Source organism: Protobothrops mucrosquamatus, unplaced genomic scaffold (assembly GCF_001527695.2).
Source record: "Protobothrops mucrosquamatus isolate PMUCROS unplaced genomic scaffold, P.Mucros_1.0 scaffold_224, whole genome shotgun sequence".
In the NCBI taxonomy this organism is placed as follows: domain Eukaryota; kingdom Metazoa; phylum Chordata; class Lepidosauria; order Squamata; family Viperidae; genus Protobothrops; species Protobothrops mucrosquamatus.
Genome location: NW_015386300.1, coordinates 602,938 through 619,636, shown reverse-complemented (window position 1 = coordinate 619,636; position 16,699 = coordinate 602,938). Strand labels below are relative to the sequence as shown.

The 16,699-nt window shown below is 34.2% G+C and overlaps 1 protein-coding gene across 1 annotated transcript in view; it reads right to left on the bottom strand.

The window, feature by feature from the left end:
• Nucleotides 1-15,473, bottom strand: part of BANK1 (B cell scaffold protein with ankyrin repeats 1) — a 117,818-nt gene extending 102,345 nt beyond the window's left edge. Inside the window, exons 1-2 of the mRNA XM_029286691.1 lie at nucleotides 15,461-15,473; nucleotides 10,282-10,680 (exon numbers count right to left, since the gene is read on the bottom strand). Of these exons, the coding sequence (XP_029142524.1) occupies nucleotides 10,282-10,680; nucleotides 15,461-15,473 (412 nt within the window). The remainder of the gene's footprint in view (nucleotides 1-10,281; nucleotides 10,681-15,460) is intronic.
• Nucleotides 15,474-16,699: the final 1,226 nt, after the last annotated feature.

The following is a 16,699-nucleotide window of genomic DNA, read 5'->3' as shown; positions in this document are numbered from 1 at the left end:
GAACCTAACAATGATTCTCAACAGACTTTTTAAAGTATATGCAGCTTAATGCATGGTTCTATGAGCATGTTCATTGAATTCTAAGGTAAAAAAACTGTAAACTTGAATGTTTCTGTAAAAAGTCCTTAAAACATTTTTGGACATTTTAGATATTATTTAGATATTATTTAGATATTATTAGATAGTGTGGGATGTACAGTAGATTTGCTTCTACAATTAAAATGTAATTTCATTTACTTAAATCTATTTTTCTATATTTTAGTACATTGCTTTTTATTGTATATTCAGTGAAACAGGTAACTTACTGTTTTCCATTATCTTTCTGGCATTTGTTCAATATTTGAAAATTGCCAGCAAAAATATATCCATTTATCTTCTTTCTCTAAACATACATTTTGAAAGCTTTTCCACACACGCTGTGCTTTATAGAGACACTGTTTTAAGTTAAAAGTTTATTTATGTGGAAGAATATTAAATCACTGAGATTTACTTTGATTTAAGAATATTCAAGACAGTGGTAGAAAACATTGTTGGATGCTTACCTGGAATTCCTTCCGACTGCTTAGCTTTCTTCAAGTAAATTACAAATCTTTAAAAGTAACTTCTGTTGCAAACTTGAGCAACTTAATAGTGATTTTCTGTGTTTTGAAAATAATACTGTCCCTGAGATAAATCTGGCTTTTATGCTGTTGTATTGCATGTTTGGTTGACAGGTTTGGCTGATCTTGAAAAGTTAAACAAGGTCAGACTTGATTAATTTTCTTTATGGGAGTCTACCAAGAAATCCTTGGGCTATAATCTAGACTGCCACATTGAAAAAAACATATTGTAAAAATGCAGTTGCAATCTTCTTCCATATTGTTATGAAGTAAATTCTGTAGATAAATTTACCAGGACCTAAATCTCATTCCCAGAACATACAGCTATTATCAATTATAACTGTTTTTCTTAGAGCACCCTAATTATAGAATGGCCAATACAGATGCAACTTAAATTTTAAACACCTTTTTGCATTCTTTATCTCCCTCCTTCCCGCCCTTCCCTGATTCTACATCCTTCCTTCCTTCCATCCATCAATGATTGAACTTTATCTTGATTAGTGCTACATAGAAAATAATAATATCTATCTTTGAATATCTGGCAGGTTTTCATCTTTTCCAAGTTTTCAAGACTGCAAGTTCCACTGTCTATATGGAAGCACAGCATTAAGTAGCTTCCTTGTTTGATGTTCTGAAAATTGGCTTATAAATCAAGGTTTCAAACAGAAAAACAAAGTTTATTCAGGAAAACAAAGTTAACCAAACAGTATCTTAGTATTCTGTCAGCAGTTTATTTATTTGTTTGGTATCTGTAGTTGCCCATATCAGTGTTGCCCATGTCAGAATGTTAGACAAGTCTAGCTTTTTATTTTTATTTTATATTATTTTTATTTAAAAAACAATATAAGCTAGCTGCGAGTCCTTCTTTATCTTGTCTGTATAAAAGGGACAATCCTATATAAAACTGGTTGATGTGGCAAGCTTTCTCCTTAGATGAGTGTCAGTCAAAATCCCTATTGCGTCTGAGGGTAAGTCATGATTCTGTTTACAGTTTACAGATCATTGTGAACAGTCTACAGACCATTGGTCCAAAATATTTTTCTCACTGTGACAGGAACATGCCCACACATGTGCACATAGTCTGTGCACAGACATTTTGGTTGGGCTCCCACAGCATGGTAATCTAAAGTGGAGTTGGCTAGTTTTGTACAAACACACAAAAAATTATGTCTGAAACAAGGCAGTTGGGCCAGTAAGCCATATCTTCCATTACAGAAACTAACTGAACTAACTCATGAATCTTGTTTCCATACTGATGCATTGGAGGAGGCAGACTATAGTTACATTAAACTATTTTCCAATGCTTTGCTGTGCTCCTTAAGCATAAGCTAGCTGGGAGTCCTTCTTTATCCTGCCTGTATAAAAGGGACAATCCTGTATAAAATTGGTTGATGTGGCAAGATTTCTCCTCAGATGAGTGTTGGTCAAAATCCATATTGCTTCTGAGGGTAAGTCATGACAATTACAATGACCCACAGGCTTTCCTATCCCTTGCTTCTCTTTCTATACATTTTCTAATTGTAAATGTGTAGACAAAGTCTATAGATAATTCTTATGCAGGACCCAACATGGTAATAATTTCTATTAAACATAAGAGGTTCTAGGAATCAAGAGATGGTGATAATTCCTAATAATTCAGAAAATAAACTTTTAGTCTTAATTATTTCTATGACAGTGATTTCCATCCAATGGTCTATGGATGGCTTATGGTAAGAACTATGGATGAAAATAATTAAAAAAATATTACAACATTTTAGGCAATATGCGATATTTGGCATTCCCAAAGTATAAAATATATTAATGTTTTAATTACTTTGGATGTTTAGGTCCTGTGGAACCTATGATATGTCCTTATATGCAATGAAATTAACAGAAAGTTTGTCACTGACCTTGGTTTGCTTCTTCTCAAAAGCTCTAACATTAATATAATGGTTTGTAGAAAGGATTAAGTTCTATGATTTTTTTTTTTAAAAAAAACATCTCTTACCACAGACTAGCAGGCATTACCTCACAATGTATGTTTTATTTCCATATGTAAAACAGACACATAAAATAAATCATGAATTCATGAATATGCTTATAGGTACTTTAAGATACAAAGAAAATAATCTACATGATTCTTTTTTTAATGAAAATAAAGATGAATTCATCAGAATTCCTGTAGACCAGCTATTATCTTTTTATGCAAATTATTTAATCCAACACAAAGTTAGGTCTTACTGAGCTCCAATACAAAAGAAGCCACTCCATTAATTCTATCAGTTTCAACTCATGTTAGTTGAATTTCAATTACATCAACTCACGTAAGCTGTTTTCATCCAATTAGTGCTGAAAAGAAGAATAAAACATCACATACTTGTATCTATGCTTCATTAGCGCACAGTTCACTGCCATGTATAACTAAGAATTTAAACTGTCAGAATGTTAGACAAGTCTAGCTTTTTAATTTTTTTATGTTATTTTTATTTTAAATATTCTAAGATATAAAAGATAAACATAAAGTACTATAATATAAAAGAAATTAAAGAAAGGAGAAAAAAGTGAAGTGAAAAAGTGAAAAAGCAGAGATACAGATTTGCCTTGAATTTTTTTTTATAAGATAGGACCCTTCATACATTTTAGAGAAAGTTGTTAATCTTTGTTCAGGAAAAATCTGAAGTGTTCTAAAGTTGCAGCCCAAACTCTCATGATGGTGTTGCACGTACTGTGCATGATCTCTGAGATGGCAGTAGTAATTGAAACTGCGATGGGATCTTCACCTTGATCCTTCTTGATCTCTAAGTGACCTTTGATAACATCACCAAGGGTATCCTTCTGGGCCTATTTAGAGAGGCACAGAGTTATGGAGTGCTCCTTCTCCCTTTGGTGTCAGTTCTGTTTAGTGTTGATAGTTGGGGAGAAATGTAGCCGGAAACCTTTACTATGTGGAGAACCTCAAGCCATGACCCTTGGCCCATTCTTATTTCATATCTATATGAGAACATAGGATGAGGTCATCCAATGGTATGGGGTTAGATATCATCAGTATATAGCACAATTTCTTGGGCCAACCAAATGCTTATGTCAAGATGCTTTTGCAGTGTTTGGGATCCCTAATTCTGGGGACTTATCATTTTTTATTCTAGATGGGGCTGCCGTTCCCCAAATAAGAGTTTTGTGAGGAGTCTGGGATCATTCTAGACTTTCAGCTCTTGCTAAAAGCAAATGGCAGCTCTGGCTAGGAGAACCTTCTGTGCCAATTACACTTATTACTCACAATCCCTCATGCTTTTCCCATCTATATTATTGTAATTCGCTAGCCTTCACTACTCAGGAGCTACAGCTGATTCAGGATGCATTACTGTAGCTAGTTATGGGTTGCCTTGCTATGCCTATATCGTGCCTCTACTCTGAAAGCTGCACTGGCTTTGAGTAAGGTTTTGAGTACAATTTGAAGTGATGTTCATAAAGTTATTCATGGTATAGGACTGGATTATTTGCAGAACTGCCTGTTTCTAATCATTTCAGCCCATCATACAAAGTTTGGCAGATTGGGCAGGTTCTGGATTAAACAGTGCCATCTAATGGGACAGAGGGAATAGGCCTTTTCTCTTGTATGACAACCACCTTGTGAAATGCATACCTTCCATGAGATTTGGATGACCCCAGTCCTGGCATACTTTTGCAAGATGTTGAAGATCTGATTCTTCTTCTGGGCATTGGGCCAGGTTGTGATTTGAGCCTGCCTTGCTGTTTTATTATAAATTGGTGAGTTGTTCCATGAGTACTGGGTTGTTTTTAAATTTTTAAATTTATTTTCCTATTTCTTTATGTTGTTTTTTAGGCACCCAGAGTTGTATATTAGCTGCACAGTGATGTACATTTAAATAGTAAATAAAAGATGAATAGGAAACTTTTGCATGATAGCTATTCAGAACATAAATATCTCATTTTCCCATATTATAAATAGACTAGGTTTCACACATTATATTACATGTTTGCTATCCATAATGTATCAAATGACCTATGATTTGTTGAGTTTGCATAATGTACTAAGCAAAATATCATGATGTACAAAGTACAATAGCTATCTTTGTGTATATTAAACTAAGGGAATGATTTCAATATATCCAGGAAGAATCTTTGCTCTAATTTTTATTAAGGTTCTGAAGGTGAAGTAAGGTAACATTGATTTCAATGTCATAGTTAAAGCAGCAACAATAATTGAGAAATATACTCAGATATATGGTTTTTGAGTACTGCTTTTGAAATGTTTAAATACAGAACCACAGAAGGAGTTCAATTCCTTTTATCTCAGTCAGTAGAATAAATAATACAGCAATATACAATACAATAAAACACTTTAGCTAAAGATCAGAATTGTATCACATGAACTGTTTTGAACCAAGCCACTTCAGATCAAGGACTGGATATCACATGTTTGCTGCTTGTATATAAGTGTGATTAAGATAATTTTCCTTCTTATGTTCAAAATGCATGGATATGTTTTCCCCATGGACAAGTAGAAAAGGAACCAAATAATTCTATAAGGTTTTACAGTCAGGCTTCCCCCCCCCCCCAAGTATTCTTCAATGCTTAAATCTTGCAAAATCATTCCTGTTGTTCTGCTGAATTAGCAGCTCAGATCCTATTTATCATTGTTATCATAATTTGACTGTGAAATAATTCATCTGGCTCCATTCTCAAACAGTTTATACCTCAAGCTTAGTTTTTGAAAATGCAGTTCAAAAGATTTCTTCTTATTTTTTTATCCGTGCCTATTCTTCTTAATCCTGCTTTCCCATAACCTCTCACAACTCTGTAATACTTATTAATCTGATATTTTGCTGGCAGCTAGGGGACAAAAGCATTCTTTCTTCTTACAAATTAATCCTCCAATTATTTACTCCCCAAGAAATGGGTATTCTGGCAAGAAATCCAACTCAGTCGGATGATATTGAAAAGTGGGATATGAGATGAATGCCCCTAATTTTCAAGGACTGACTGCTGCCCTCAAAACCTACCTTGGAAATCCATCTTTATCCACATCTGGAACAGGAAGATTAGGAACCAGACCTGCCTTTGCAAACTTGGAAGTATAATTGTGGCAAAGTAAATGACGGGATTCATATTGTTAGAAAAAGTGCTTCTTAAAAGATAAGTAGATTATCTCACTTCAGACGCATTATGTGAAGACCTAGCTTTCTAGAGAAAGCCCTAATTCTGGGAAAGGTGGAACGAAAGAGAACAGAAGGGCAATCAGTATCAAGGTAGATGGACTCAGTTACAGTGGCAATGAACGCATCATTGAAAGATTAGGTTGTGGATAGATCATCATGGAGAAAATCTGTGTGTTTGGTAGGAGTCAAAAACAGTTTGACAGCATATGATTGATCAATCAATCAATCAATCAATCAATCAATCAATCAATCAATCTGCATTTGATTTAATATTATTCCTTCTAAATGGTTCTATGCTTTGGAATACAAGCTTGCCAGACGGAACAGTGATTTGTTCTGACCTCCTAAGCAAAAGACGCTATTGCCAAGCTCACCCACAGATTCTATTTAGAATGCTTTTTTTCTGACACGGATCCTTTCTCTCTTTGAACTCTGCCTGATCAGCATTTCTATTCACTGTCTTTTTTGCCTTTAGTTTGTCCCAGATAATAATGTGTCAAAATCAGCCTAGAAATGATCTTCCCCTGGGAAAGATGCTTCTAATTTTCAGAATGGTTCTTTTAGTGGCGGTTTTCAATTTATTTATTTTATTTCAGGTGGCCTGCAGGTGGGCAGAGACTGCTGCTATTATGATTGTTATTTGCTATACCCTTTTTAATTTTAATTTTAGTCACTATTATATTTCTATTTATAGCCTGTCTTTTTTCCCCCCAAGAGCTAAAGGAGTCATCTACTCTCCCTTTTCCACTTCCCCACCCCCCACAAAAACAATCATATGCAGTAGGAAGACTAAGGAACAGCATCTAAAGTTATCCATGGGTTTCTGTAACAAAAGCTGGGTTTCCCTATTTAGTTCTATTACTGCATCTCATTTTGCTACCTGTCCAATTTTCTATGCATTCTGATCTGTGAAAACAAAATCCACCATCAAACAACCATAAGAGATGTTACTCAAAATGTCTTGCCTTGCGACTGTATTATAAAAAAGGAAATCATTGAGGCTGCAAAATTTAGGAAAAATTTTGTACAAGAGAAACTTTTAGATACCTTTAGTACATCATAATTTAAATAAGGTCCAGAATGCATAGTTTGTTGGGAATTGTATCATATTTTTTCTTCTATCAAATTTATTCTTTAAAAAATATAAAATGGAAGTGGTCAAAGAAGATGACAAACTAGAATAGTTTGAAAAGTTTGTAGTCTTCTCCACCCTATCTCATCCTTTACATATAGAAGATATGGCTGCTGTGGATTTGTGTCAAGGGGAATCAAGGGCCCCATAAAGTCCACACTGATCATGTTGAATATCTTGAATGACCCAGAAACCTCTTGCCTCGTGCAAGATTCCTCCCTAGTTGTGAGTAACACCTCTAAGCACATGTATCTTTATGAAAATAGACAACCAAACAAATTAATTCAATTCAAAAAATAAAAACCTATATATTTATGCCCATATGAGATACAGAATTGTTCTATTCCTATATCAAGCTCTGTAATCAGATTCTTATAAAAGTTCTGTCTAGGAAGGAACCTGCTCTGCTTCTAAGTTACTGAATTTTACAGTATCTTACTACTGCGCCATGGTGGTTAGTGGTTAGAATGCAATATTGCAGGGTTAACTCACTGCTCATTCCAGGAGTTCGATTCTGAACAGCTCAAGGTTGACTCAGCCTTTCATCCTTCCAAGGTCAGTAAAATGAGGACCCAGATTGTTGGGGGCAATATGCTGACTCTGCAAACCACTTAGAGCAGTAAAACTATGAAGTGGTATATAAGTCTAAGTACTATTGCTATATGTATAGTGGATATAGAATATTACTTTCTTGGCTACATATATTGGCAAACTACTTATTTTATTCATTGTGAGATTTCTCTTTTCTTCTTTGAAGATGACAGTGAGGACTAAATATGGCCAACAAGTGAGTAGCTCAAACATCTTGTTTCAGGTGCAGTTGTAACTCAAAGATTAATCTGTTTGATGGGGTAGTTGGATTGCCCATCTTTTCTGAAGAGAACCATTAAAAAGAAAGCTTTTTTGTTTGTTGCCCAATTTCGCTCTTGACCTCTCGGTGCAGCATACTCAGATGTATCTCCTAATTATATATACACAACAACCTCTGAGCCATATTGGATTAAGAGGCAATTACTGCCCCAAAATTACCTATCATCAGCTGAGTTCTTGAATCTGGTTTCCCTGATACAAATCCAACATTTTTATCACTGTATCACATTGGCTCTCAAACTCAGATAAGGAGCATACCTTTTCAACACCAACATTTCCAGATTTAATGAGGTTTCTACTTGACTTCAAGGGTTCCTCATCGTATAGTTCTCTATTTTTATTCAAGAGGGCATAAACCATCTCTTTTCAAGAATTGCCATTCAGCTTTGTAAGCATAATAATCACAGAATGGAACCAGTCATATTCAGTCTCATGCTCTCATTCAGGTTTAATTCCAGGATGCAACTAGAATACACATTATACACTTGTTTTGCTCCATATTATTAGCTGCATTAATGCAGCTTTATTGATGAGTTCATACCACAAACTAAATCTTAAATCTGGTTTAATAAATGACATCCCCTGTGTTCACATGACATGGTATAATATATGCCCTTGCTCATATAACCTGGTAAGATTATGGCTTGTTTTAACAACAACAAACTATCAAATTCCATTTCAGCTTTGTCTATACAATCTCATCCAATATTTTGTGCCACTTGTAGTTTGAATGTAAATTACTTACCTTATTTTATGAGTTCAAAATATTAAAACCACTTTCTTAGAACTTTATAGCCCTCTCTGCCTGCATTCTTTTGGTGCTTCAAAATTTTTATTACATACAATAATATCTTAACTGTTTTTTTTAATAGACATATATTTTATAGGACTTCACAAAACTTTAAAGGACATGCTTTGTTTTGATGAAGGTTTAGAAAAAAATCACTCTTCAAAACTGATTCACAGAGTAATGTGTGAGTATGACTTTTTCAGTAACCACAAGAAGCTTTTGTGTCTATGCTGTATTATACTAAAGTCTTTTTGCTATTCCAGAAGAGGTTTTAGAAATAAAACAGACAAACATGATCACTTTTCTTTGCTTTTGGAAGTGGAATATTTTATAAAACAATTTCTAATACAACAAAGCTCCCTTCCAAAGCTTTGCACTTGACTCATTTTGTCAACTGAAATGGCCAAAAAGTGATCAACTCAATCATCTTGTTTCAGGTGCAGTGGGAACTCAAAGATTAATCTGTTGGAGGGGATAGTTGGTTACTCCTATTTTAATAGTTATAACTCAAAACTATGAAACTTGTGTATATTGTAATTTGATCATTGATACAACGATCCATCAGTGCTCATATCTCAACTCTTTAAAAATTCTAAATCTATAACTAATTGTAAAATACTTCTGGCTGCATCAAAAACACCATATGATATGATCTCCTATGCATTCTGGAAACTTGAGGTACATGCAGAGTTTTGTTGGCATCTTATAAAGAAATGGTTTCTGGTGCATGCATTTCATTGAAAAAAATCTAGTATTATTAATCCAGAACAACTGGCATAGCTTTCTTGTCTATGCATTATGAATGGTTTCTTTGATATTCATAATATTTTTTCCAACAAGCTTTTCATAGTCAAGAAACTCAACAAGTAATGATTTTAAACCTTGCTGAACAATATCTTCAAGAGAGACTTGTTTGAGATAAAAATTGAATGAATGAATGAATTGGTTCAGAATCATGTTGATACTGAGAGCTATGGCTATTGTATTTTTTATTTTATTTTAATATGTTAATATGACATAAATATATTACTTATATTTGTAGCATCTAGTTTAAATACATATTCTGTTTCTTAAATGCCCTAAATTTGAACAATCTGATCCAAAGAGGCTTTTAAAACAAAATAAGATTAACTAAGTGGACCATGTGTGCAACTTGGATCATGAACTTCTCCCTCTGGCTGGGGGGATAATCCATGCATTCATAATGTTCAGTTATTACATATATTAAGCCTGGATTTTTCAGTGGAATTTGCCATTTCTCCCCCTTTATTACTGCAGTCCACTATATAATGACATTGTACCAAATTTTTGAATAATGATTGCTTCAATAACATTCTTTCTTGGCATGTCGGATATTTATGACCCTGTGCAAAACTCTGTGTGTGTGTGTGTGTGTGTGTGTGTGCTTTGCTTCAACAAAAGCTCTAGTGAAGTGCTTTTCTCAAAGCTGTTTCATCTAAATATGAAATGAAAAAGTCATCTAGCCTTGCTTCGTTCTTCTCCACTGCCTCGCTTCAGCCTTCTACAATATAGCTGGTGGGGGCTTCCATATTTCTATCAAGTTGTACACACTTAATATTTCACCATAATGACAAAGTATTTTTCATCATAATTAAGTTATTTGAGGAAATGTCTAAACATAAAATATAGTAACACAATCTCTGAGCTTGCATATTTTACCCTAAAATATAGAAATTAGAAGCAGAAAAAAGGAGGGAGGGAGGATAGTACCTTGTTGAATAATATCAGATATAACAGCAAGATAATCTTCCGGGCCTTGATCCGTGGTCATCAATTGGTTGCATTTATCTATGTTCAGTGTCTGATAGATAAGGGTTGAATCTTCTACCCCACAAAGCAAAATGGCCACCCTTTCAGGAGGCTGAAGAATCTTGTTCAGAAAATATCTTTTTTTCAGATTCAGGCCCTTTAAAAGACCATTTGATATTATCAACAGTTTGCATCTGTAAGAGCAAAGAAATGGCACTTCTGAATGGTAAATCGATGCAGCTTCTAAGTCGTAAAGTAAGATCCTGTCTTCTAGTATAATGTGCTTGAAAATTGATTTTAAATACAGAGCCCATTCCTCTGCAGCTTCTTCATAGATAACAAGAATGCCCTGTGTATTTTCTGAGGGAATGGAGAAAAGAAAACATTTCAGAACAATTGTCACATTGCATTACTGTATATTAATAATATCAAAAGCTAATATTCAAAAGAGGCTCAATCTAGGTTCCTGTGTGTTGTTTTAAGGAAGAATTTAATATAAAAAACAGATGTATATAAACACAATTAAGAGGTTGGCAAACTTTCCCAGCTCCTATTAAGCGTACAAAAAAGACTGAAATTTCGTGTTTTACCATTGCACTGTTAAAACTTAAGGGGATGTCACAAGATTTCCGCATTATTATCTGGAAGTTTGCAACTTATAACTGGAAGACCTCCGAAGACCTCCGAAGTCCTTTCCAACTCTGTTATTCTATATTCTGTTAACTTTTGCTCAGAATCTCATGAACTTTTTGCAGTTTAGGGGTTCAGTGCTCTGGTACAATCTTTGGTGCTTCTGGACAATATTTCTTGGTCCCAGTGTTATGGTCTGACTGGCAGATATCTAGAGCACGATGGCTCTTCTATTCCGCCAATTCATGTCATCTTTTGCCATGAACAGATTATTGTTTTTCAAAAATAAGGTGAGCTGCAGATTAGGCTACTGTCTAAATGTATAACTTGATACCCAAACTTTGTCTATCCCTAATGAACAGTTTGCCCACCAATGTTTTGCATAAATAAATAAATAAATAAATAAATGTAGATCAGTGAACTAGCAATATAATGTGGCTTTGCATGACCACTTCATTACGCACTGAAAATGTTTGCCATAAATAAAAACCACTAGAATAGAAGCAGCTTCAGGTAAGCATGGATAAAACTTAGCAGAGATCTGTAGAACATCCTCATCCCTGACAAATTGGAGGTTTATTTTGATCAAAACTCTTGCTCTTTTGACAATAGACCTTTTCATTGAAAAGAGGATTCTAAATTTCTTTGGACACCAAAGGCAAAATTCAGTGATATATATACAAATATTTATAATAATCGTATTAATTAAATTCTAAAGCAAAATAAGTAAAATAGACGCTGTCTCAACAAAGCTAGAGAACCTTTAGATTTATAACTCTGGTGTGACACTGATTTGGGGGCAGGGATGGGGACCCTGACCCATATCTAGTGAAATCTTTGGCCCAAATGTTAAACATTGTTGGATTAGATTTACTCATAGGGTAGCTGGAGATGATGAGGGGGCTGAAAACTTCCCATCACACTATTGCTGCAATGATGATTTCAGGGGTTTCCCACACAAATCTCTATTTTGGGGAAATCCAAACTGTGATTGATTAATTTTGTTGGCAAAATAAAGGAAATTTATCCTTTCATCCTCTGTCATTAATGCCAGATCAGCCAGCCAAGCAAACATTTCTGAGACTCATAATTCCATTTTAACTGCAGAATGCTATGATGGATAAGGCCTTTTGAGATAACAGATGCACAATAAGCCACCCAGAGTTGTCTGAAAGATGGGCAGTTATATAAATGTTTTAAATATATACATATGTATATACGTAGAAACATACATACATAATAAATATTTGCTACTGTCAAATAGTTCCTGGAGAACAAGGGAGAAACTTTTCCTTTTTTCATTCTAAAATTTCTTATTTTGTGAAAGGAAACCAACAGAAAAACTTTTCAGTTTTGCTTTTAGCAATTTTAATAATACCCTAGGATATCTGAATAAACTATTCCACATGTGCTCTGACCCAAAGAACTTATTCTTATCCTTTAAGAAATTGGCTTTTGTTAATCCTGGGAAAAATAGTTCTCTCATTCAACTGCTTTATGTAGAGGGTTTGATAGAGATGGTAATGACGGTAACTAATTTTCCAAATAGCTGGTTGAATTTCAATTAATTCCCATGAAAACCCAAAACTGAGCTATAAGCTGACTGGTTTTAGATGTGCATGCAGCTTCCAAAGTAAATTTATTCTCCTTAAGCCTACATGGATTTTTTGATGCAGGTATTAGAAGCATAAAATATGAGATTAATGCAAATGAAACTTCTGAAACTTCATGAGATATTCATAAAAGATACATTTTCCTTGTGAGCTTTCCCACCTTATAATAATAATAATAGTAATAATAGTAATAATAATAATAGTAATAATAGTAATGATAGTAATAATAGTAATAATAATAATAATAATAACAACAACAACAACAACAACAACAACAACAATAATAATAATAATAATAATAATAATAATAATAATAAAGTTGGAAGGGACCTTGGAGGTCATCTAGACCAACCCCCTGCTCAGGCAGGAAACCCTTTACCATTTCTATAAGACAACTACCTCCTTAACGTGCTGACTATTGGGATGGATATTGCCCCATATATTATATAAGACTTTACAAGCTGACATGTGAGCAGTTGCCCTATAATCCAACATTCATGTATAAGCAAAAATGTATTGATAAATGTTTTAACTGAGTTTGATATAATTAGAAACTTACTAGCTTAAATATGATATAAATGTTAAGGGAAATGGAAAAGGAATTTTTGATGATGTAACCTGAGATATGTGCTAAAGATGTTGTTATTGAATAATTGACTAACCCAATCACCACATTGCTTTCCAAATACTTAATTGTAAATGGAAAACTAATAAAAATTTTGTTATAAGAAACCAGATGAATAGTTTACCAGACATAGCTGTTGTTGAAGTATACCATTAACTATCCTGATGACATATGTTTCTTAAACTCACAGCATTCAATTCAAAACCATTCTTTGACATAAAAAATGAAACAAATATTTTTTTGTCAATTACTGTTTTTCATTTTCCTGAAATAAATCAACCAAGGCAAAATTATACTTCCAATTTCTGGAATAGATTACAGATTACAAAATAAGAATTGGAAGGCACCTTGGAGGTCATCTAGTCCAAATGCGTGCTCAAACAGAAGATCCTATACAATTCCAAACAAATGGCTGTCTAATCTCTTCTTAAAAACATCAGTGATGGAACACCACAATATCTGGAATAAAGCCATTCCATTAACTGTTGTCAGTGATCAGAAATTTCTCCTTAATTCTAAGGTGGGTCTCTCTTTGATAAATTTCCATCTGTTACTTCATGTCCTGCCTTCAGTTACTTTGGAAAATAGAATACCTGAGGAACAGTATCTTATTTCAGGTCTTTTGGTCACTTTCAGAATGTGTGCCTATCTAAGAACCACACAAGGATTTATGATTCTGGCACCTCTCATTTTATGTTCTTTTCTAGCATTAAGTTCCACTAATACTATCTTAGTAGATGTCAGGGACATCAGCATTAGGACAGAAAAGTCGGGATAAACAATTGGGTTGCTTTCTGTCAAATTGGCAAGCTGGGCCTTCCTGGAATTCATCCTATTTCATTGGCCTGTCCCCAAATTTCTTTTATTGGAGATTTTCTGCATTTGAGTCATTAATATTCTAATCCAAATTAGATTGTGCAGTTGATGGATCCATTGTCACAATTGCTCATGATATTCTACAGAAGCAGAAGCAGCCTTCTTCCCTTGGTGATAAATTGGTGTAAATGTTGTGCATTGTGATGGTTTGATTTGTGAACATGGAGGGTGTGAGATTGAGAGTGTCTTGAATAAGATTCTCCTGGGGGCTTTTGCCTGGTTTTTTTCCCCTCTAGCCATTTCAGTCTGTTCACTCTGCTCTAATTTCAGTTGGTGGAAGTTTTCTACCTCTACTATTTGCTTTCTACCCCTACTTCATTCCACCATTGTTGTTTTCATGCTGTTGTTTTCATGGACTGATTCAGAAATGGACAGCAAAATCCTAAGACTAGGCTAGTTGGTATCACTCTGAACAAAGTGTGCTGTTAGATATTTTTATCAGTATTTTTTTAAAAAAAAATCATCAGGGAAGTGTGATTCTGTCACGTACACAGAGAGAGTTCATAATTCATTCAGTCATTCACTAGCACATGTGACATGCCAATACTTTTCTTTTCAAAGTGATTATACTTTCACTTTATTAAATCAAGTCATTGAGTTTCCTTTAGCCATTTAGCAGGAAATAGAGGAATTTTGGGTTTTTTTTGTTTTTGTTTTTTTGCTATGAAAGACATAGTGTAGGATCACTTAATTCATATAAACTTTATTTCTTCCTGATTAGACAAGCTTAAGAATGAAAGCTCTTAACTACAATGAGAGAACCAGTTACTGTAGATGCTACAACTAGAGCTATTTGAAAGAAAAATTCTCAATTATTTGAAGTTAAATACTGGTGTTCATTTATTTATAACCATCCATTTAGTGACTGTTCAGAGTTACAGCAGCACTGACTTGTGACTTTTAACTAGTTTTCACACTTAGAACTATGGTCACCTAATCAAAATTTGGATACTTGGCAACTGGCATGCATTTATGGCTGCATTGTCCTGGAGTCATATATCACCTTTTGCAACCTTTTGACAAGCAGAGTCAATGGGGAAGCCAGATTCACTTAACAACCATGTTATTAACTTAAAATATGCAATGATTCATTTAACCACTATGGCAAGAAAGATTGTAAAATGTGGCAAAACGCAGTTAGCAACTGTCTTGCTTAGCAACAGAAATTTTGGGATCAATTGTGGTTGTAAATTGAGGCCTGCCTGTGCTAATATCACTTGACTAAGAATTAATCTTGGATTCTTGTTGCAGCTATCTTGGGATAATTTGTACTCATTTGTTAGATCTACGTTACAGATCCCTCTAAATTAGACAATAATATGCAGACAAACTATGCATGTGTTACTGTTTATTTTTGGTAGAGATAAAATAAAAAGACAAATGAAATGTAATCTACCTGTGATGTGCATACCATCGAGAATAAGATCCTGTTAACTGCACCAGGTGTATTGATCATCAACAAAATGACAAGACACCATTTTATGTAACGATCTATACCGGTAGCTTGACAGCTCAGGTTTATTTCTACAAGAAGCATAATAGACCTCTCTTCCAGACACAATTGTCACATACTCTGGCAGTTGTAAATTGGAAAGAAGTCAGCCCAAAGACATGTTTTTAGGTTTTTAAAAAGGTAGCATAAAATGCATCTTGGTTTTACCTGTAATAGTGTAATTTTAGTGGTATAGGTTTGGGTAATACTGCTTATCATATATGCACCGGTATGTGTTTCATACATGTAATTAATACTAACTGTAGCATATAGCTCAGTTTAATTTGATGGGCTGCATTCTACCTTGACTACTCAGATCTCAATAATAAATGATTTCTCTCTCTTAGCCCAACACACCTCACAGGTTGTTGTTATGGAGAAATAGGAAGAGGAAGGTATGCTCTATATGTTTGCTGCCTTGGGTTATTTGTAAAAATAATAAAGTTGGGATGTAAATAAATGAATAAATAAATCAATAAATTTCTTTTTTCTCTTAAGAGAAATAGCCCTAAGAAATTATTTTGTTAAAATTATTCCAAGTCATTTAAAAACAATAATAACCACAAATAATAATAATAATAATAATAATAATAATAATAATAATAATAATAATAATAATAATAATAATAATAATAATAATAATAATAATAATAATAATAATGTTGGAAGGGACCTTGGAGGTCATCAAGTCCAACCCCCTGCTCAGGCAGGTAACCCTATACCATTTTGGACAAATGGCTGTCCAGTTTCTTCTTAAAAACTTCCAGTGTTGGAGCATTCACCGCTTCTGGAGGCAGGTTGTTCCATTGGTTAATTGTTCTAACTGTCAGGAAGTTTCTCCTTAGTTCTAGGTTTCTTCTATCTTTGGTTAGTTTCCATCCATTGCTTCTTGTCCTGCCTTCAGGCGTTTTGGAAAATAGCTTGACTCCTTCTTCTCTGTGGCGGCCCCTGAGATATTGGAACACTGCTATCATGTCCCCCCTCGTCCTTCTCTTCATTAAACTAGACATACCCAATTCCAGCAACCGTTCCTTATATGTTTTAGCCTCCAGTCCCCTAATCATCTTTGTTGCTCTTCTCTGTACTCTTTCTAGAGTCTCAACATCTTTTTTACATCGTGGTGACCAAAACTGGATGCAGTAT